Consider the following 23,985-nt stretch of genomic DNA (forward strand, 5'->3'; position numbering starts at 1 on the left):
CCAATTGGGTCCACACACAACCGTCAACCGTCCTTACGCAATCTCGAGCTAAATCTATACTGACGACTAACCAAAATTACTGGTAAATATTATCCAATAGGTTATAACAGCCATTTGCTTTTAAATTTAGTATAAATTTGTGGGCTGGAAAGGCAAGATGGGACTAATGTAGCGTGCGTTCCGGCAGTCATTTTCCCTGGGCAGTGATGGCTTCTTGCTTTCAATCCAATTTGCATTTAGACACGCTCAGCAAAAAACACCCATGTTCGCCATTCATCCCGCGACTCCAACCTCGGCGAATGGATGGATACCCGACCCAAGACGCCAGACATGGACGAAAATATACGAATGAATAACTGGATTAGTTAAATAAATAAATGGATTCACCCTTGTTAATATGTCCAGTAGTAGGGGGGGGGAAAAGAGATAACTATGTGGATCGTTATAAATTCCTCTCTACTAACAAAATGAATATATATATGGAAGTCCGTCCTCTCTGCTGAGAAATGGTATGAAAACTATGGTTCAAGATATGGCTATAATATTCTATACAACTAATACGCGGTACGAGAAAAGATGGATTCATATGTGGATGGTTATAAATTCCACATTAGTACAAAACTGAAAAAAAATACAGTTTTCAGTCCACTCAGCTATAATACAAACAAGACAGGCAACCACAACACAATTCCAAGCAACGCACCGTATGAGAATCAATACATAAAGTAGGAAAACGTAAAATGCATCAACGATTTAACATCAAGCTACCACTTACTATTACTATATAATATTTTCTAGATCGCCTTTTTATTTTCTTCTCTCCCTCCCTCATTTTCTTTACACTCCACTCCCTTCCATCTTACATAATTCTTCCATTTTATCAGCCCCTACCCACGCCTCCCAACCCTTACCTACCTCCCTCCCACCTTCCCGCCCTTCCGAGTCCTCTCTCTCTCTCTCTCTCTCTCTCTCTCTCTCTGCGTCCCGTTCCTTCATCCGTCCCACCTTCCCATGCCTTCCCTCACCTCTATCTTCCATCCACCTTTTTTCGTCCTCCATCCTCCATTCTTTCCTCCCTTCTGCCACCCTATCTATATTTCCTTCATTCGTCTTCCACCTTCTCCTATCCTCCATTCTCCTTCCACCTTAATGTCCGCCTCTCTTTCTCAACTTCTCTTATTTTCTATTCTCTCTCCTCTACTAACCCAGTCTCTCTCCCTCCCCACTATCTTCTATCCCTCCTCTTCCCCATACCTGCTTCTCTCCTACCTTTTTCTCTCCTCCCTCCCCTGCCTCCACCCACCCCTCTACCCTTGTGTGGCGGAGAGCAATCAGAGCGACGGGAGGGGAGGGGAGAGGAGGGGGAAGAGCATGGGGAGGGACAGGGGATGGAATTGTAGGGAAGGGTAAGGCAGGGGAGGGGAGGGACAGCGGAGGCCACCATCACTGTGGGCGTGGCTGAGTGACGTCACCTGCTGGGATCGATAATCAGATCTAGGGAAAACGGGAAGCACGATAGGCCTACTGGACCAGGGCACACTCACACACACTCGCTTTAATCCTACACTTACACAAACACACCACATTTAATTCTACACTCACACAAACACACCAAATGTTTTAATCCTACATTCACACAAACACACCACACTTGTTTTAATTCTACACTCACACAAATACACCACACTTGTCTTAATCTCACACTCATACAAATACACTCACCACACAAACACACACCACACTCGTTTTAATCCTACATTCACACAATTATCATATTTGTTTTCGTCCTACCCTAACAAACACGCTCCTCAGTTTTAACCCTACAATTACACAGAGACATCTCTTTTACTCCAACACTTACACACACTCAGCACAAGTTTTAATCCCACACTTACACAAACACACTCACCATATTTACTTAATCCACCCTATCTCTTTTTGCCCTGTACACTCATATGAATCTGTCTTTTACGCTGCCTTGTACCAGTGCTCTGTGTTGTGTCATAAATAACTTTTTTTTTTTTTTTTTTTTAGCACTCCTGTTTGGCCTTCAGCAACAAAGTTCCCCTTGAGTCTGAGGCTTGTACTAAATGGTAAAAACAAACAATCAAGCAAACAAGAACACACCTAGTAGGGATGGCACTGCTGTATCAGCTTCACGCTTCTGTGATTATTCAACACGTTTCTCGATGACTTTTTCTGCACTTCATTCTTGTCATATCTACCCAAGTTGAGGAGCTTCTACTCTAAATGGGGGCAACACATAACTCTGCTTTTTATTGTAATTCTATACTCTTGATCTAGCCAAGTAATAGCAAGAATGAGAAAGAAGACGACATCGTAGTGAAAATTATGTTACCTTCAGTTCTGTGACGCCTTTGCTGGATCATTTTATTCGGCGTAAGGGGACATCTCTCACAGATACAGGTTAATGGAGTCTGTTACTAATTCTTTCATTACCAGATGTCTCTCGCAAGCTGCACATGATCGTCTAACGGCAGCTGGAAATGCATAAAAAAAAACAAAGGCATCATTGTACTGAAATAAATGAACAGACGAATTACAGGACTTCCCACATATTTATCTCCACAACATAACATTAGTATCTGAATAGGTGATTCTTTATTTCTTTATCCACTTATTTATAAAAGTAATAATAAGAGTGGAATAAATTTTGCCGTCATGGTAATCCGAATACTGCTGAAATACATGTGACGAATTTAATATAATAATGGCAATCATTAAGTCATAAACCACCATATGAGGGCACAAAAATGACTGCTTTTCTATTAGACTGAGTGTTTTTATAATGATAATACTCTACCCCGAATAAGGAGACACATACTCCATAAGCTAAATTGTATAACGCATAAATGTGTGTGTGTGTGTGTGTGTGTGTGTGTGTGTGTGTGTGTGTGTGTGTGTGTGTGTGTGTGTGTGTGTGTGTGTGTGTGTGTGTGTGTCTGAGCTATCATAAGTACAAAAATGCCATGTGCCTGTATGTTACACTAGTATCGAGGTACCATTCCAGTATTTCCACAAAACACAGTAACTGAAGCAATGCAAGAAAAATAACATACAGATAAGAACCTAAGAGAGCTTTGCATAACCTTCCCTTCCCCTTCCCTCCCCAGGAAAACTTGGCACCAATACTGTTCCCACACTTCCTCTCTTACTTTACCCTCCCCCTCCCTCATCGTCCCTCTCCCACCACCACACAGTACACAGAAGGTCAGACACCTCTCTCTCTCTCTCTCTCTCTCTCTCTCTCTCTCTCTCTCATTCTCTCTCTCTCTCTCTCTCTCTCACACACACACACACACACACACACACACACACACACACAACGTGATAACCACACAACATTTACGATACATTTTCAGTACAGTTCCGGAAAGATGGTTTGATAGATAAAATTCTGAGACAGGCTTTGGAGAAAACCAGGAAGTATTTCGATAATGTGAGGCTGTCTTATCACGAACAAAGTGCAAATATACGCTTAAATGAACTAGATAAAATGACTCTCTGGATTTAGGAGAATCTTTTGGAGCGGCCCCGTCAGTCAGTCGCTCCCTACATATTTTCACCGGTAAGGTGCTTTACTCCAGCGAAGTCCCACATGGTATTTCTCTTTAGCTTCGTCCCATATGGTCCTGCATCAATCAAGCACTTCTGTACCTACTGTGTCTAAATTGGGACTTAGGGTAGGTGGAGGAATGTCAAGGTGAAGGAAGGTTAAGTTGTGACTGCCACTAGGATCCAAGATCAATGTACTCCACTACGATTCTGTGATGGGTTCTTTTTTACTCAGCGCGTATCAGAAAACTGTATATATGTGTATAATCTATAACTTCCACTAACTAAAAACCATCATATATCTCCTTTAATTTCATAACAACGTTCATACCACTCTATCCAAGCATAATTCAACTATGCAAATCTTACATACAGTACACAGATGTATAGCACATCCATATCGGGACGGTTTATCATGCAATGAGTATGTAAATTAATTAAGTATACTGCTCTTTAACAACTGATCGACCTTATACTGCGTTCAGGTATACATCGTGCATCTGGTAATATACTCTTCGTCTGTAAAAGCATAACCTTCGCCATCTTCTAAAAATTTCTCACTGCACGAGCACTTTGAGTCACGTCTCTATCACCAGGCTGTGTATATTCTGATTCGTGACACACCTGATTTTGTCTAATCAGAGAGAGAGAGAGAGAGAGAGAGAGAGAGAGAGAGAGAGAGAGAGAGAGAGAGAATGACCTAGCCTGACCTAACCCCCTTCTCCTCTCCTGCAGGGTGTGACCTCGATGCCACCAGCGAGGTCAAGGTCAGCAACGAAGGCTGTCACCGCTCCCCACACGACCCACACCAACTAGCTCTCACGGTAATCATCACGGTTAAGTGGTACGGTTACGGTTAAGTGGTACTGTATGGTTAAGTGGTACTGTATGGTTAAGTGGTATGATTATGGTTAAATGGTAGGGATATGGTTATGTGGTAGGGTTATGTTTAAGTGGTCGGGTTATGGTTAAGTGGTACGATTAGTGTTACGTGGTAGGGTTATGGTTAAGTGGTAGGATTAGGGTTACGTGGTAGAGTTATGGTTAAGTGGTATGGTTAGGATTAAATGGTAGGGTTATGGCTAAGTGGCAGAGTAAGGGTTAAATGGTAGGGTTATAGTTATGTGGTATGGTTATGGTTATGTGGTACGGTACGGTTAAGTGGTACTGTATGGTTAAGTGGTAAGATTATGGTTAAATGGTAGGGTTAGAGTTAAGTGGTAGGATTAGGGTTAAGTGGTATGGATAATGTTAAGTGGTAGTGTTATGGTTAAGTGGTAGGGTTAGGGTTTAGTGGTAGGGCTATGGTAAAGTGGTAGGGTTATGGTTAAGTAGTAGGGTTAGAGTTAAGTGGTACTGTTATGGTTAAGCGATAAGATTACAGTTAAGTGGCAAGAGTATGATTAAATGGTAAGGTTATGGTTAAGTGGTATTGGTATGGTTAAGCGGTAGGGTTGTTAAGCGGAAGGGATATGGTTAAGTGGTAGGGTTATGGTTAAAGATAGGGTTGTGGTTAAGTGGTAAGGTTAGGGTTAAGTAGCCTGGATATGGCTAAGAGGCTGGGTTATGGTTAAGTGGTAAGATTATGGTTAATCAGTAGTTACGGTTAAGTGGATGTTAAAGGTACATGGTAGTTATGGTTGTAGCTGTTAGAATTACATGGTAGTTAAGGTTAAAATATCATGGTTACAAGGTAGTTACGGTTAAGTGGACGATGGGTTGTTAGTTATGATTACATGGTGGAAATTACAGCAAGTTATGGATGAGGTGTCTGGGAGCTTCCTGAACCCACAAGATTACAAGCCAATGACTCAGAATATAAGAGTTGTCCCTATCATGACAGGTGACACGGTTTACTGACAGGTAAAGGTGAATGACAGCTACGGTTATATGGTACTAACGGTTAAACTGTACAGGTAAAAAGACGCTGAAGTTAAAAGGAGTTAAAAAAATGGTACTTTGGTTAAATGATAGTCATGGAAGTATGGTAGTTGTAGTTGTATGGTAGTTGGACACAAGTAAGTGGTAGTTTAATATAAGTGACATTTACGGTTATAAGTTGATTTGGTTGCATGGTTAAGTTGTAGGAAAGGTTATGGTTTATGGTTAAGTGGGACGGGTGATTAAGGGGTAATTACAGCTAACCCTTTCAATACGATGGCATTTTCTCCATTTCATTTACACCACCACCAAACTATTCTATTGTACTACATGACCTCAGGTAGCGAAGCTTTTAATGCAGGTTATATCAAATCCTTCTCATCTCGAAAACTCTCTTAATCTGAATAAAAAAAAAAAAAAACGGAGAAAATTTTAGACACTGGAAAAGACGTCATCGCACTGAAGGGTTAAGTGGTATGGTTATATGACATTATGGTAGGGTTTCATGGTAGGAAAAGTTAAATGGTAGATAATGGTATGTCATGGTTAAAGAGGTAGTTGTAAGTATATGGTAGAAATGCTAATATAACTGATAACCCCGTACGGTGATTAGAGATAAATGATAAATGATACAAATGAATAGGTGGTAAAGTAATTAAGGATAAGTGACAGGTGTGACAATGACGTGGTTAGGGCTAGAGGTCGTATTTAAAAAAAAAAAAAAAAAAAAAAAAAAGCAAAGGTATGAACAAGTCCCCAATTTCTGATGATCATTTCTGAGGCATATGCATGATGATGATGATGATGATGATGATGATGATGATAAGACACAGGTGACCTCTCTTTATTGTTGCTAGTTACACTCTGAAGTATATAAGACGAGCACTAATCAAAATTAATAACAAGAGACGTTTCATACGGTCTGTCTTAAAATTTATGGCTTGTTTAGACCTCAATTCTAACCCCTTCAACCTGAGGATGCATTTTTATTTTTCTCTCTCTCCAAACGATTTTACTCAGCTCAAGAAAGAAGGGTGGTAATGAAGACTATATATAAAGCCTCCATCTCGAGAGCCTCCTTAATTAAACAAAATCTTCAACAGGCAGCAAGAATAAACGAGAAAAAAAAAAAAAAAACAGGGCCTCGGAGTGAACTGATCATTAATATCTCTGTTATGAGACAGATAGATAGATAGATAGATAGATAGATAGATAGACAGACAGACAGACAGACAGACAAGCAGACAGATAGATAGATAGATAGACAGATAAATGGTGGTTATTTGTATGTGGTAAATAAGGTTATATACAGATTTCATTAACTAGTTCAGTACGAGATATCTTTCCTGAGCAAAATTATCTGACAGTGGGAAGAAAAGAATAAGGAATACGTCATATATGGGAAGTATAGAGAAATATTTACGTCATGGAACTGAATGGGGTTAATATTAGACTGTGAATTAATGGTATAGGACTGTCCAAGTCGAAAGCCTGCAGAATACTAAAATATTTCCTCCCAACAGCTTCATATAGCAAATAGATAGATAAACAAACATAGACAGATAGACAGACAGATAGACAGATAGATAGTTTTAGCCTCTTCATGACAAGGAGGCATTTACCATTTTTTTCCTGCCACCTCCAAGGGACTGTATTCGCCTTAAAAGATAACAATTTAAGACGTCATCGTTGTGAACAGGTGAAACTCCAATATAACCTCAACAAATCAAGAATATAGGGACTCCTTCTGTATATTATATTTGAAACAGTGAAAATCTTTGAAATATGGAACGGAGTCTTTACGTGACGGTATATATGACATTTTATTTTCACTGATTAACCTTTTCAGATCGATGACGTCTTTTGCACTTCCTTCAGGCCGCCACAAGACGATTTTATTCAGCATGAGATGTGGATAATGAAAGGGATAAAGAATGGGATAATGAAACTGATTAAGAATGGAATAATAAATGGGATAATGAAGGGAAAAATTAAGGTTGTACTATCTAACCCCTTTATATCTAAATCTCTCCCTTAAACTGAATAAAATCGTCTGGGGGTCTTAAGTATATAATTAAGAAATCATTGGACTGAACGGGTTAAAGTACGGTGATCTGATATCTACTTGCATTTTTAGTTACTCAGGATTACCAGATACTAAATGTTTACTCAAACTAACATAAAGATCTTAAGTGCAGATTTCAGTTCTTCTTTTATTGACTGTACCAATAAATCTAGCTGTCTTCATAATATATATGTATAATAAGTTGTATATTTCTTGCAGTACTTGTCTTATATTCATGCCAAAACTAGAGGATTACGTTCGGTAGTAAAAAATAGTATAGTCAGTGGATTTAAACGCATTTCTATTTAGGTTCTTGTTGATGAGGCAGCACTTCAGGTGTCTTAATTACGCTTCAGGTGTCTCAATTACGTTTCAGGTGTCTTAATTAAGTTTCAGGTGTCTGTTGCGCTTCAGGTGTCGTAGTTACAGTTCAGGTGTCTTTATTACGCTTCAGGTGTCTTAATTACGTTTCAGGTGTCTTTGTTGTGTCTTAATTACGCTGCAGGTGTCTTTGTTGTGCTTCAGGTGTCTTAGTTACGGTTCAGGTGTCTTGATTACGCTTGAACAATATCACGTTGAATCAGCGAAGTGTAATTCTAGTGGCCCGTGAGGCAATAGTATGTTAATTCTTATAGTCTCTGGATGCCTTTCCTGATATTATTTAGGCCAATACCAGATTTTTCCTCCCACCTGACTGCTAAAAAAACTTAAGCTATATACAAGAGTTATTGAAGTTACTGAAGAAAACTGGATTATTAATTTGGGCACAGGACCACGGATACAGCAAAGATAAAACTGGCGAATGGCTAATCAGAGGAAGGGGATATAAGGAGGTAGTAGGAAGGAGAAAGTGCCTGAGAATAGGAAGGTTGTGGAAAACTGGGCATAAGAAAAGGATAAGACTGTGCTTAATATATAAAAGGTGGCACACGACAGTGAGAGAGAGAGAGAGAGAGAGAGAGAGAGAGAGAGAGAGAGAGAGAGAGAGAGAGAGAGAGAGAGAGAGAGAGAAAGTTGAAATATTGGCCAGACTTCATTAATTTAGTAACCCATAAATGTAAACGGATTATTAAACGCAAAAGTACAACGAGGATTTTAGTAATGATAAATCCAATAATCCGGTGAGGCTCATCCATTCATTCATTGCCAGACGCCATGTATCCCAGACGGGGTGGCCAAGGGCTTAGAGTTAACTGTTTTACAGGGAGGGGCACTAATCCTCCACCAACCCCACTTGACACGTAGGGATGCCAACAGCATCTGGTGTTCCCAGGCGGTCACCCATCCAAGTACTAACCAGACCCAACGTTGCTTTTGTTTTATCCTTGCTACCTTCAGACGGTTTTATTCAGCTTAAGGGAGGGCTTTTCCTGGTGGAGTTAGATATAGCCTGTATTCCCGTTGGTTAAAGAATCTCCCTAACACCTCTTCCTTGGTGATTTATTTTCGGATATGGCTGGTTAATATGCTTGTGTACATTGCTTATGCGGAGTATGGCGATATTTGGAGGACTAATGAAAAACAGAAAAGGATAGACAGGTGTAACCAGCAAAACAAATCGCTTTGGAAAAGGTGTTAGGGCGCTTCCTCAGCCAGCGAGAATACAGTCCATGACCTTAATTAACACCTTCACCACTAAAATTTCTTCCAAAATTGAGTAAAATCGTCTGGAGGTAAGAGGAATGAAACTATAAGGCATGTCATTGGGCTAAAGGGGTTCAATTTCATAATTCCACATGAAAGAAAAGCTTGATCTGAAGAAAGCAAGCGATTACAGTGATTTATTTAATAAACACAAAAATTCGAGGCTGAAATATTGTCAATAAGTAGAATCAGTGAAAAGAATAAATCTGTTTGATATAAAGACAGACGTTGCAATTATCCGTGGCTGACTGAAATTTCTGTCTGCATTCATATAACCTGGGCTCTTGGCATTTTTTTCCTTACTCTTTATTTATATTTTACCTGTTATGCTTACCCTTTATTTTTCATACACCTCTTATGCTTACCCTTTATTTTTCATACACCTCTTATGCTTACCTTTTATTTTTCATACACCTCTTACGCTTACTCTTTACTTTTCATAGACCTCTTATGCTTACCTTTAATTTTTCATAGACCTCTTATGCTTACCCTTTATTTTTCATACACCTCTTATGCTTACTCTTTACTTTTCATACACCTCCTATGCTTATCTTTTATTTTTCATACACCTCTTCCTTCTATCACCAATTTACACATTTACAACAGCTTTGCATTATTTTAGCTCCTTTCATTTCTTCTGAGTGGCTTTTGTATAAATCCTCTTCCTATTTTCACATCTAGTTTTCTGACTCTTCTTTCCACAACAATCCTCTTTTCTTTTTACTTAAGTTCCCCTTGGTAAACTCTCATCCAGGATCTCTTTCATTATATTTACTCTTATGTATAAAATTATTCTTTCTTTATTTATCTTTCGTCTCTGTCCTTTTGTCTGCTTTTCTCTTCTCCCTCTTCTCCCCTTCTGTTTGCTCCCTTGTCTTTATCACTCTTTGTGCTCTCCACTCCACCCTCTTGTCTCTCTCTCTCCTTAATTTTTGTCATGGTTTTTACGGTCTTTATTCATCTTCATCGTCTTCCAGCCCAGTCTCTCTACTGCCCAGGTGTAATATATGTTAGAGCTATTCTTTTATTGTCGCTTCCGTTTCCTTAATATCTACTGTTACAACTGAAGCTCTCTCTCTCTCTCTCTCTCTCTCTCTCTCTCTCTCTCATCCCTTTCCTTCTCGAATACTCTCCTTCCTTCCATTTGCGCTCTCCTTCTCTTAGTCTTCCTTTCTCTTCCTCTCTCCCTCTCCTTTACGATCTCTTACCTCTTTCTTTCTCCCCTTTCTCTCTCAGTTATCACCTCCATATGCGCTTCCAGCTTCCAGGCTTCTTCGTTGCTGCCATTATGTCCCCCCCCCCTCTGTCTCTGCCTGTCTGTCTGTCTGTCTCTGTCTCTGTCTGTCTGTCTGTCTGTCTCAAGTATTTTTCCATACATTCACTCATATATCTAACTAAAACATGTACCTCCACACATTCTTTGTTTAACAATGTCACACACACACACACACACACACACACACACAAACTGCTCACATAAAATTGTGTGTGTGTGTGTGTGTGTGTGTGTGTGTGTGTGTGTGTGTGTGTGTGTGTGTGTGTGTTGTGTACCTTTCAAAAGCTAGAGCTGTGACTCACTCTCCTTCGCTCGCGGTCCACTTCCTTGCGGTCACCTTTTCACAAGCGGTTTAAAGTATGTGAAAAAATACCACTATATTTACCTTTTTTCATCTTCCAAGCTTATCGTTCGCATTTCACTTAGTTTCGCTCTTATTTCCGTTTCTCATCTTTCCAGTTTTCCATTTCCTTTCGTTCAGACCCACCAATTAGTCACCCTTCCGCTTCCTGTTCCCTTAAATCTTCGTTCATTCTCTCCCCTCCCCCTGCCTTTTATCTCATTAGCTTCTTTCATTTGTGTCCTTTCATCATTTCTCTTTTCGTTTCGTCTGCCGCCCTTTCGTCTGCGTATCTGTATATTTTTCATTATTTTTTATTAATTTTAGTCTCCCTCTCTTTCTTTATAACCTTTTCTTAATTTGTTTGTATTGTCTTGTTCACCTTTCTCTTCTTGGTTCATTTGTGTAATTTGCTTTTCATCTTTTTCTTTTTTTGGTCATAATTCGCTTTGTTAATTATATTTTTTTCCCTTATTCTTTATTTTTATTTTGCCAGGTCACCACCACCTCCTTCATTACCTTCCTCACTGTCGTTAATTTCCACCTTGCCTCTCTCTCTCTCTCTCTCTCTCTCTCTCTCTCTTCTGTTTGCCTATTCGCCCATCAGGTCAAGGTGTGAGATAAGGGACAAAGTAAAGGAGAGAGAAGCAACTGAGGTAAACAAGAAAAGAGAGAAAAGATCAGTACACGAAAGAGAGTGGGAAAAGTAAAGACGAAGGACTAAGAGGATGTATGGATGCAAAGTATGGAGATAGGTGGGAAGGAGGAAGGAAAGTATACTAGACAAGAGAAGAAATGGGAGGGAGGGAGAAGGATGAAGGAAGAAAGGATGGAGGAAGGGAGAAGAGAAAGAGGAGGGGAGAGAGAAGATGAGAGGGTTATAAAGAGAATAAAGGAAGGAGGAGGTATAGGACAAGGGAAGGTAAAAGAGGGGAAAGTGGAGTATGCTGAGGACTATAAGAAGGATTTATGAAAGCGAAATAGACATATAGAAAAAGGTACCGTAACAGGATCTAATAAATTAATAGAAGAAAACTGTGAGAGAGAAATGGATAGGGTTAAAGACAAGATGAATGTGACAGACATGAACATAACACAAAAGAAAAAGAGGATGGGGGGAGTTAAAAAACAAAAAATCAAAAGAGATGAAGAAGTCTGAGACGCAAGGAATGGGACTCTAAGAAATAAATGAAAAAGAATAAAAATGGAAAAAAGTATTAGCTAAAAGAAATTAGGAACTGAGTACAAAACACACACACACACACACACACACACACACGTCAAGAAAGAAAGCAAGAAAATAAAAGAGACTGCAGAAGAATATGGAAGTCCAGAGGAGAAGTAAAATAATAATAATAATAATAAAGAAGAAACAGTAGCAGAAAGGTGACAAAGATGATGGGCGACATGGAAGTAAATCAATAAAGAAAAAAGAAAAACAGGAACAAACCGAGGGGAGGAGGGAAAGGGTGGAGGCAGGAAGGAGGGATCAGCTGGGAAGGGTAAATGTGAGAAGGCTGGAAGGGAGAGAGGAAGGAAGGGACAGGGGAGGATGGGAAGGGAAGCGAGGGAAGGAGGAAACGGGTGGAGGATGGTGTGTGTGTGTGTGTGTGTGTGTGTGTGTGTGTGTGTGTGTGTGTGTGTGTGTGTGTGTGTGTGTGTGTGTGTGTGTGTGTGTGTGTGTGTGTGTGTGTGTGTGTGTGTGAGAGAGAGAGAGAGAGAGAGAGAGAGAGAGAGAGAGAGAGAGAGAGAGGGAATAAGAAATGGAGCGAGACCTTAAAGGAAGGGAAGAAGGGAGAAAACAGAGAAAGAGAGAGAGAGAGAGAGAGAGAGAGAGAGAGAGAGAGAGAGAGAGAGAGTCTTAAAGGGTCAGACAAATGAGTAGCGAGAGGAAAGAAAGGGAAAGGGAGAATCGGTAGGAGGGGTGGGGAGGTAGGGAGGGAGGAAGAGAGGAAAGGGTCGGGGAGGGAGGTAGGGAGGGAAGAGGCAGATGGGTGGAAGGAGGTGATGAGGCGGACGGGAGGGAAGGAGGGAGGGAGGAAGGGAGAGGTAGTAGGAGCGGGAGGGAGGGAGGAAGGGAGGGAGAGGTAGTATGAGAGGGAGGGAGGGAGGGAGACCGAAAGAAACTGATGGGATACTCACAGATGCAAGCAACGAACACGATGCGGAGAGAATAAATAAAGAATGAAAGGAAATAAGTAAAGAAGTGAGGAAGGAAAGTGCGGATGGAAGCAGGAAAGACTGGAGGGAGATAGGAAAGGATGGTGGGAAAGATGAAAGAAGGGAGGGAAGTATGGAAGAATGAGGGAAGGTTGGAAAGAACAGAATAAGGAAAGAAAGATGAGGAAGGAAATAAAAAGAATGGAATGAGGCTGGAGGTATGGGGAGTGAGCGAGTGAGTGATTGACGGAAAGAAGAAAGTACTGAGAAATGCAGTGAGGAATGAGGGGCTGCAGATGTGAGGAACAGTAGGAGGTTCTGAGAGAGGGAAACAGAAGGGAAGGCAAGTACCGAGGGAAGGATGGTTGAAGGAAGGGAAGGAATCAGGAAGCATGCGACAAAAGGAGGGAGGAACCTACTGTGTGCCAGACAGGGGAAAAATGTTTAGGAAGATGAAAGGAAGACAAGGAAGTATCGATACAGGAAGGAAATCAAATAAGGGAAGTGACAAGAAAGCATGGGAAGTACCAAGAAAGTATGAGAAGTATCAAGAAAGAAAGGACGGAGACTGTCAAGGATGAAAGAAACGGATGTATCGAGCAAGAAAGGACGGGGTGTATCGAGAGAACGGAGGTAGGGATGTACGGAGACACAAAGGGCAGTACCCAGAGAGTGAGTGCAATGCTGAGGAAGAGTGGGAGCTTCCAGGAAAGTGAGGAAAGTACCAAAAGGAAAGTATCAGGAAGTACCGAGTAAGAAAGGCAAGTACTGAACGAGGAAGGAAGGGCTAGATCATTAGTGCGGGCTGGTCGCTAAGGTCAACTGACGAGGTGGAAGCGTACACACTGACTCTCTCCCCTCGGCACTCTCTCTCACTCCCTTAGCCCTCTTTCTCAGCTTCCCCTCAGTCCTCTCTCAGCCTCCCCCCATTCCTCTGTCTCAGCCTCCCCTCATCCCTCTCGCTTACCCTCCCCAGTCCTCTCTTTCGCTCTCCCCACAAGTCTCACTCTCAGCCTCTCCTCCTCTCGCCCTCCTCTCATCCCTCTCTTCCGCTCTCCCCCCATTCCTCTCTTTTGCTCTCCTCTCATCCCTCTTTCACCTCTCTTCATCTCTGATTCTCCCCACATCCTTCAGTCGTCTTCTTCCCACCTCTCCCTCTCTCCCTCATTCCTCCTGCTCTCCCTCTCTACATCCCTCTCGTCGTCCCCTCCCTCCCATTTATCCCTCTCCCCATATTTTCCTCATCCCCCTCCCCTTCCCCCTTCCATTCCCCCACCTTCCCTGTTGTGTACCTCTCTCTCACCTCCCTCTCCTACCCTTCTCTGATACACCTCTCTCCCTTTAACTTTCCGTTATCTCCTTTCCTCACGCTCTCCCTCTCCTTTCCTGATCCCCTCCCCTCCCTTCCTCACCCTCTCCCAATTCGTTAGGTGAGGGAGGGGTTGGGTCCGGGTCCTCCAGTTTGTAAATAATTTACGGAAACATAGGGGAAAACTTTAATAAGATCAACCTGAATATTATACACGTAAGAATACTTCAGAAACAGAAGGGGTTTCATTTATATGTTGATGTGTTTGTTTGGGGTGTGTGGGTGGTGGATGTCGGTGTATACAGGACGGGTGCTGAGTGCGTTTTAGAGACGTGTGTGTGTGTGTGTGTGTGTGTGTGTGTGTGTGTGTGTGTGTGTGTGTGTGTGTGTGATAGTGTTTGAGAATGTTTCTTAAAGAGCAGACAGTGTAGGTTGGTGAGTTAATTTATAGTGTACTGAAAGCATGTGCTGGTATATGAGCAAAGTGCCTTTGTGTATGAGTAGTGTGCGTTACAGAGAAGGTGGTAACGTATGGGTAAAAGTCAAGGCTATGTAGAACGCGGCGCAAGGTGGGAAAAGAATAAAAATAGAAGGGTGGAAAAAGTGTGGTGGTGGTGGTGGTGCGGCGAGTGGAGTGTGTTTTGATTTATTGAGTGGCGAGGTGTGGGTGGTGGCGGCTTGTGGTCTTGCGGGGGCAGGTACGAGGCTCCTCTCCTTCCCAAGGCTGTGCTTGTTTGCCTCAAGGATGACGAGGAGGCCAGGGGAGGGGGAAGAGATGCAGCAAACAGGAGAGAAAAGGGGAGGGAGTGGACAAAGGAGAGGGGAGGAGAGGGAAGGGGAAGAGAAGACAGAAGAGGAGAGGAGTGGAGAGGAGAGGAGGGTAGGGGAGGGGAGTATACAACAGGAAAGGACGGGAGGGAAGGGGAAGGGAGAAGTGAGCTAAGGGTGAGGGGAATGTTGATGAAGAGGTGTCTGGATGTTTACTTTCCTGGGCAGAGAGGTGGAAAGGAGGTGGTAGAAAGAGGTACCGAGGCCAAGAGGAGGCAAAACAGGATGGGTATGTCCAGGGAAGCTAGTTAGGAAAGTGTGATCTGAGGGGAACTGGTCAGAGTAAAGATTGCATTTGTGTAGTGAGGGCTAGCGATGGCAGGCTATAGATTTGCAGGCAGTAGTGATGCAGGCGAGTGTTGCTGACTCCAGGTGTGTATGTCAGTCACTAGGAGCGGCACACAGCCTTAATTACTACATGAAATAATTTGTGTTGGTGGTGGAGGGAAGTGGGAGGGTGGTGGCAGGAGGCGTCACGTGAGGGGCTATGACCAGTAGCGCGGCGTGAGAGCGAGAGGTGGTGCCAGGGGGGGCGGGGCCTGACGGGGGCGGAGTCAGCCAAGGCCCCGCCCCCCAGCTCGGAGAGCGCTGGAGACCTCACGCGCCAGATAGTGTCTCAGCTCGCCGTGGCCTCAACACACGCAGCCTGTTTTTTTGCGGCGGCTGCTGGTCCCGCGCCTCGCGTGCTGCATGCGGCGGCACTCCCGGCGCCACGCCAGCTAATGTGTGTGTGTTATTCTCTCTCTTCCCGATCGTGTGTGACGGTGCGGCACCCTGGCGACGGTGGACTCACTACCGTGGCGGCACCACCATGCAGTGGGCAGCGGCGACGGAGTTGGACTAGACAGGATGAACGGATCACTGTATGAGGAGTCGGCTAGTACTCGAGGGTTGGAGCCCGCGGGCCAGACTCCCCTGCACATCCCGGCCAAACGTGTGGCCACCACCCTGGCCGTGACCACATACCACCACCCAACCGAGTGCCCCTCGGGGCCGGACTCTGGCGCCGCCGCGGGGGTCATCCGACACTCCACACAGCCCTGGAACTACCAACCCGACCATGCCGCAGCAACGGCGCCCTTCGACTCCCAGTACAGCCAGGCCTTCTGCAGAGATGGCGTCACGCCCACCTATTACAACATTGCGGACACCAGAATGGCTGACCGCAAGGCCCTGGGCTTCTGGCCCAACAAGTACGAATACGCACCTGGGCCCTCCACCATGGCCACAGAATCCTGCCAGGCCTTCGCCGCCCAGCCCTGGGGCAACTACGGTCCCTACGGACGCGTGGGCCCTGTCGACGCACACGGTCAGCCCATCCCATACCTGGCGGCGGCAGAAAGTGCCCCCAAGTCTGCCATGGATCCCGCCAGCTATCCCCACGACGGCTACCTGAGGTACACCAGCGCTGAAACCATGCCACCCGCCCCATACCCCCCAGGTCAGTACCAAGAAACTCCTTATTACATCACTGTTGTGAACTCACTCACATTGTCTCACCATTACCACCAAAGTGCTCTACCTATTTTCATCAGCTTTATTCCCATCTCTCCTCATTCGCTTTTTTTCCTGCCACTTCTCATTTCACTAGCTGTCTCTCAACTCAACTCTTTTTTTAAAATCTTCCTTCCTCTTTTCCCTTTCCCTGCAGTGGCTCAGTGTGTGTGTGAATCAGCCTTCCCATAATGTGCGCAGCTTCCTAATTCGTCTTCACAACACTGACTCACTCTCCCTATTTGGCCTTCCTCCCCCATCCTGTGTGGGTCACTCTTCACGCTTTTTTCTTTCCTTCTTTCTTTTTTTGTGGCTCCCTCCCTCACATTTATTCTCTTGTGGCTCCTTCCCTCATCTTCTAAACTGTCGTTCCCTCCATCACTCTCTCCACAGTGGCTCTCTTCACATTAATTCCACAGTGTGGCTCTTCCACTTATTGTGGCTCCCAATACTTTAAAGCTATAATGTGGCCTTTTCCCTCCCTGTGCTTCCCTACCTCATTCTCCCTACAGTGGCTCCCTTCTTCTTTAATCCTGTGGTGACTCCTTTATTCTTCCACATTCCTTACCAAACTCTTCATGGTATGGCTCTTTCCCTGCTTCAAAACCGTGTATGTCTCCCTCCCTCGCCTACCCAACAGTGGCTCCGTCCATCATTTTCTCATCAGTGGCTCCCTGTTTCACAATCTATGCCATGGCCGTTTCCCTCCCTCCCTTCTTCTTTCACCCTTCCTACACTGGTTCCCTAACAAACAGTGTGGCTCTCCTTCACCCTCTATACAGTGGCTCCCTCCCTGTATCTCCCTGTGGTGGCTCCCTTCCTCATCTTCCCTACAGTGGCTCCTTCCCTCACTTTCCCTACAGTGGCTCTCTACTTTATTCTTTCTGTGGTGGCTCCCTCCTTCACAACCCCTACCTTGACTCTTTCCCTCCCTTCGCACTGTGGCTTCTTCACTCCCTTTTAGTGGCTCACTCCCTCATTCTCCTTACAGTGGCTCCCTACTACACTTTCCCTACACTGGCTCCCTGTTTCACAAGTCTTATTTTGGCTCCTACCCTCCCTTCCTAGCTCCCTCTCTTTCTATGGCTCCCTCACCATCCACTCAGTGACTCGCCTCCCTTGTGGCTCCTATACGGTGTGCTCCCCATGTTCGTTTATCATTCTTCACTCCTGACTCTCTCTCTTGACTCTCTCTCTCTCTCTCTCTCTCTCTCTCTCTCTCTCTGTTATTGTGTACTTATTCCCTTACATCAACCTCCTCCTCCTCCCTACCCCGCCACCCTTCCCACAACCACAGCTACAACCACAACCACATTACCGCTGTTCCGACCTTCTTAAGCCACAACCCTTTACAGCTCTCTCTCTCTCTCTCTCTCTCTCTCTTTGGTGGTGTTCCCTCTTAATCATCCCTGCATTTTGGTTTTCATTCCATCTAACGCTGTGTATATCAGATGTATATATTATCCATCGGCTTCATAGCATGCTTCATTGTACCATTTATTTATAGTGTTGCTTATACATTTCTTAGCTAAATAAGGATTAATAATGTACTTCATAGTCAAATTCTCCCTACTGTTTGTACTAGTAGCTACTTTTTTCCTTTCGCCATCTTTACAGTCCACTACCCTCCGTCTTAGTCCATCCCTTTTCGTCAGATTCTCAAGTACCAATATATTCTTTTAAATCTTCTTAATAAACACTTCTTCATTCTTAATAATCTTTCCGTTGATGATGACGACAATGACAATACTATCTTCCCCTATCTACTGTCACTCGTCACTATCCACCAGCCGTCCCTCTACCCCTCACACCCCCTTCCTCTCTGCCACCACCCCCTCTCGTCCCCATCCCCTCAGCACTTTACATCCTCCGTCTCCGTTTTTCATCCTTTCGTCCTTCTTCCTACCTCTTCCCAGCCACTATTTCCTTCCCTCTTCTTCCCCTCCCGTTCATCTTCATTATCTCAACCTCTTCCACTCCTCTCCATCCCTCCCTCCCCCCCAAACCTCTATTCCTTCCTTCTCGCTACTCCCTACTATCTCCTAGGTACTCTCCACCTCTCATTTGTCTTTACTCCTTCTTTATTTTTTCTATCGTTCCTCCTCCACCATTCCTGCGTCTCCTCCTTTCCCTCCCAAACTTTATTCTCACCGTACTGATCTCTCCTCTCTTCCTTCTTTCACTCCTTCCTCCTCTCCTCTTCGTTTCCCCTGTTATTCCACAACCTTCTCTTCTCTAGTTCCTCGACTTATCCCCCCCCCCTCTCTCTCTCTCTCTCGTGTGTGTGTGTGTGTGTGTGTGTGTGTGTGTGTGTGTGTGTCACCGTCGCTTCTCGGCTCCCATTCTCTTTCCCTGCCTTTTTCCTCCCGTTCTCTCTTTCTCCACCATCACTACCTCTCCCAGTGCTCTCTACATTTCCCCCTCTCCCTCCCCTCCTCCCTCCCACTCAGCCTCTCCATTGTACTAACTCCTCCTCCCCTCCACGTTCCCCTCCCTTTTCTTCATCCTTATCTACATCTCTCCTTTCCCCTCCCTCCCTTCATCATGTGTACCTCCCCTTCCCTTCACGTTTTCCTTTCTAACTCTTTTCTCACCATACCTACCCATCGCTCTCTCTCTCTCTCTCTCTCTGCTTCCTCCTTTTGCTTCACCTCGTTTCCACCATACTTTTTTCTACCACTTATTCCTCACTCTTCATCCAGCTCTCTCTCTCTCTCTCTCTCTCTCTCTCTCTCTCTTTCTCTCTCTCAGCCCACCCCCCCTCCTCCAGCCTCCCTTACCCTCAGTGTTGCCAATTCTGTGGGGCCATAAATCTACGAGGCCTTATGATCTAACCAGTACCGTTCCTTCTAGTGTAGCGGCCGCAGGGTTGGTAACGATGTGGCGTCTCTCTCTCTCTCTCTCTCTCTCTCACACACACAAACATTTTTTCTCGCGTCAGTGGAGGCGTGCTAGTAATAATGAGCACTCTATATTCACAATACTCTTTTCGATGTTATTGGAGGCGCTTTTCTATGTTAATTATGCACTGTGCTTCTCTGAATGGCGGGAAACTTTACCCTAAAATTGCTTCCCTTTAAAACAACGAGGCCCTTTCCATATAACTTTTCTTACCTTAAATTAAACCCTTTCTTACCTTAAAAAATGATATTCTTACCTTAAAATAAACCTCTTCTTACCTTAAAATAATGACTCGTACCTTAAAATTCTTTTTACCTTGAAATAATGAGATTCTTACCTTAAAAAAAGCCTCCTCTTACCTTGAAATAATGACTCTTACCTTAAAATATTTCTGTTCTTTCCTTTAAAAAATTCGGCTCTTCCACATAATTAAACAGAAAGCAAAAGGAAATTAATAAAGATAAAACACTAGGAAGTAAATCCGTGTTCGTTAAGTGACAGACCGGGGAGCTGATTTGTAAACGAATTTATGACCAATTTCCAGGCGTAAGCAAGATTTGTGACCGCAGGAAGGACAGGGAAAGGAGAGTGCAAAATCTTCCTACGTCTCTTTCATCCTGTAAAATTAATCTTAGTTACGATAGAAAACAGATCGCAAGTTATTTTCCTTCACAATCATCACAGTCACAGGAACACACTGGCTCTTCCACACACTGTATTGTACTGTGACTGCCTGAATGCGTATATATTCAGTAAAGCCAAACTAACTCTTACTCTATTGAAAAGGGGTTTAGAAATACACTTCAAACTTAACTGATACCTATAAATTAATAATGAAGTTGATATTATAAGTGATAGCAACATTTTAGTCCTCCGGAGCCTACCATAAACCCCGTCTCAGGCTACACCCATATTAACGTTAACTGTTTCTCGAGAGCCTGTGTTACGCCAGTCTTGCTTCTCGAGTCATTTTCTCTATCGGTAAATTATGCGGTGCGATGAACGCTTTCTTATCTGAAGTAGGTGTGGTAACCCTTCATTTTAACCTCATCAATACGGTGGCGGACTTTTGGTTTTATTCTTGCTGCTAGACTGTTTTATTCACTTGATAGTTACTGCTGCTGCTACTACCACTAATACTACTACTACTGCTATTACTACTACTATTACTACTACTACTACTACTATTATTATTATTATTATTATTATTATTATTATTATTATTAGCATTACGAACATGGCATTTACTCCAACACACATTCTCTCTCTCTCTCTCTCTCTCTCTCTCTCTCTCTCCCCACACACACAACAACAACAAGGACGTAGAGCTTGACCCAGATACACCCCCTCCTCCCCCCCATCTCTCTCCATCCTGTACACGTGAATAAGGACAAGACATGATCGACATTCCAGCCTCTCAGTGCTTCGAACCTTCCCCTAAAAACCACAGCTGAACGAAGAACACAAACAGATAAAAGAAAGGATGAAATCTAAAGGAACTGGTTGATAAGTGTATGAAAAAAGGGCGAAAAAATGACGAAACTGGTGACTGAGTGCATATACGAGACCCATAATTCTTGGCTCAGACGGTGGTGAATGAAGAAAAGATGTTTGAGGCCTTGACGTGGTTCCTTAAGATTGTGACACTTGGAGGGCCTGTATAAGACGTGGAAGGGTGCCAAAGTGAGAGAGAGAGAGAGAGAGAGAGAGAGAGAGAGAGAGAGAGAGAGACAGACAGACAGACAGACAGACAGAGAGAATTAACAGACAGGCAGACACAGATAAACAGACAGACAAACACAGAAAAACAGAAACAGTCAGACACAGAAAAACACAGACAGAAAGAAACACACATATACAAACAAAGAAAAAACACCCTGATATAAAAGCACACATACAAAAATCAAGAAAAAAGCAAGAAAAATAAGAAAGAGGAAAGACTGAAAGCAACTAAGAAAAGAGGAAAAGAATGAGAGGAACGTCCAAGGTAAACACTAGACTAACTGCTGTTTTCCCCTTGCTCGAATCTGTCACGCAATCTTTCGTGGTGTGTTTGTTTCGTTGCTGCGTTCGTGAGAGAGAGAGAGAGAGAGAGAGAGTGTGTGTGTGTGTGTGTGTGTGTGTGTGTGTGTGTGTGTGTGTGTGTGTGTGTGTGTGTATTACCCCCTTCCACTTATTCCTTCTCTTCCTTTGCTTTCTCTGCTTCACTCTTTGCTCCCCTTCCCTACTTCTTTCCCTCATTCCTTCACCTCTATGTGTGTCTCTCTTCATTTTTTTTCTATTCAGTTTTTGTCTTCCTTTCCTTCTCTTCCTTCCTTTTCTCCAATCATCTCTTTCCACTCCTCTAACACTCAAACTCCACAATCCTCCATTTTCTTCTCTCTTATCTCCCACCATATCTCCTCTCCAACTTTCTCCTACTTCCATTAACAGCCTCTCTTGTCCTTACCCTCCTCCACGAACCTTTCTCTCTCTGTGGTACTTCCAGCTATCTTTCCTTCTTGTCTGCTTCTCTCTTCCTACCATTTCCTGTCCTCCCGGTCCCTACCTTCTTTGCTCTTCCCCTCCCTCCCAATTCTCACTTTTCCTTCACTTGGCTTCATCGTCATATCTCACGGAAGGAGGCAAGAGGAGGTAGGGACTGAAGGTGATAGGGGGAGGAGGAGTATAGGGAAAAGATGGGGTGGAAATGAAGGATGAAGGACAGAGATACAGGGAAGGAGCGATGGGAGAGGGAATGGGGAGAGATAACAGACAGAGATGTTCCGACATAGGGAAGGAAAAGGAGGAAGGGACCTTAGATAAGGAGGGGGGGGGGTGAAGGATAGTGAGATAAGGGAAGGATGAGGATGGTATAGGGAGGGAAGATGGAATGGAAGGTAGGATGGGGATGGGAGGAGAGAGGTAAAGGGGGGAAGAGTGGGATGGTGGAGAGGAAGACAGGCAAAAGGAGGTAAGTGGACGGAAGGTGACAGGAGAGACAGGGAAGGGGGAGGGGAGGGGAGGTATGAGGAAAGGAGATGGGAGGCGACAGGGTAGAGACAGGGAGAATGGAGAGAGGGGTGAAAGGGAAGGAGGGGGTGACTGAGGTATAGATAGTGAGTGAGGAGAAAGAAGGGGGGAAGAAAGGGAACGGGAGGAGGGAGGTACAGGTTGAAAGAGAGAGAGGGGGGAGGAAAGGGGGAAGGGGGAAGGAGGGAAAATGAGGGGGGGGGTAGGTTTGATGGTGGCGCGTGTTGACAATTTGCCCATCATTGGCTGAGTGCTGACGTCAGGCCTCATTACGCCTTCCTCATGCTCAGCCAGGCACCCACACCCTCACCTCCCTCACCCATTGCACATCCACACACCATCGTATCTCCCACAACATCATATCCCTCGCACCCACACCTCCCATGCCCACCCACACACTCCACACAGCCGCTTATCTTCTACACTCCAACCTCCCACTTCCATACCCCTTCCACACCCATACAAATATCCACATCCACTAGCACCATCCACACACATCAACATCCCCACATTTACACATACCTCCCACATCCACAAACCTCCCGTACTCACGATTCTCCCACATCCACACCTATCCCACACCACAACCCCTCTCTGCAACCCACCCATTCCACAGGTGCCACATCCACACACCACCCACACTCACACCCACACAACTGCAACTAACAAACACACCCAAACGCAGACGTGTACAGTGACATTTATCCATTTTATTCACAACTCAAATAGCTGAAACACACGTACAGTACTGTGTATTATGACAAGCACACACACACACACACACACACACACACACACACACACACACACACAGAAATAGAGAGGACAACAACTAACAGCAATAATGGGCACTGACAGCCCTGGACACATATAGAACCCAGGACCTATTTTAAGAGTAACGAGGTACTAACACTGCACATTGTTACGCTATTTATGTGTGTTTCAAGGACCATGGATTTCTTCACTCACATCTACTTTTCTGCTATTATTTTATTGGTATTATTTAATTTTTTAGTCCATATTTGTCTCTAATTCTAGTGTGTGTGTGTGTGTGTGTGTGTGTGTGTGTGTGTGTGTGTGTGTGTGTGTGTGTGTGTGTGTGTGTGTGTGTGTGTGTGTGTCTCTCTCTCATTTTCCCCTCCCACACTCCCGCTTTTCCTCCTCCCCTCTGTTCTTATACACACTCTTATTCATATCCCATCCCATCTACCGTAAAAATCTTTCCACTTTCCATGTTTCTTCTCATATTCCTACACAATATTTACCCTTTCCCCTCCCACCATCTTTCTACTTCTTCTCTTTCCTATCCCCCTTTTCTTGATTCGTTTGCCCCTTTTTACTTCCTTGTTCCCTTTCCCATTCCTCTCTCTCTTTACCCATTTCTCCCATTTCCTTTTATTTTCTTTATTAATTTCCCTCAGCCTCTTCCTTATTCCCCTCTTTCCCTTTATGCATTCCTTTCCTTCTTTCCTCTTTTTTTCTTCCTAATTTCTCTCAGC

At 44.0% G+C, this 23,985-nt stretch overlaps 1 protein-coding gene across 1 annotated transcript in view; it reads left to right on the forward strand.

Annotated features, from left to right (window-relative positions):
* The first annotated feature begins 15,928 nt into the window (after positions 1-15,928).
* The window catches only part of LOC145405236 (uncharacterized), a 78,878-nt gene continuing 70,821 nt past the window's right edge, over positions 15,929-23,985 (forward strand). Inside the window, exon 1 of the mRNA XM_080276658.1 lies at positions 15,929-16,520. Coding sequence (XP_080132784.1) covers positions 15,929-16,520 — 592 coding nt within the window. The remainder of the gene's footprint in view (positions 16,521-23,985) is intronic.

Source organism: Coenobita brevimanus, chromosome 66 (assembly GCF_032717465.1).
Source record: "Coenobita brevimanus isolate Jiangsu-jjx chromosome 66, ASM3271746v2, whole genome shotgun sequence".
NCBI classification, from domain to species: Eukaryota; Metazoa; Arthropoda; class Malacostraca; order Decapoda; family Coenobitidae; genus Coenobita; species Coenobita brevimanus.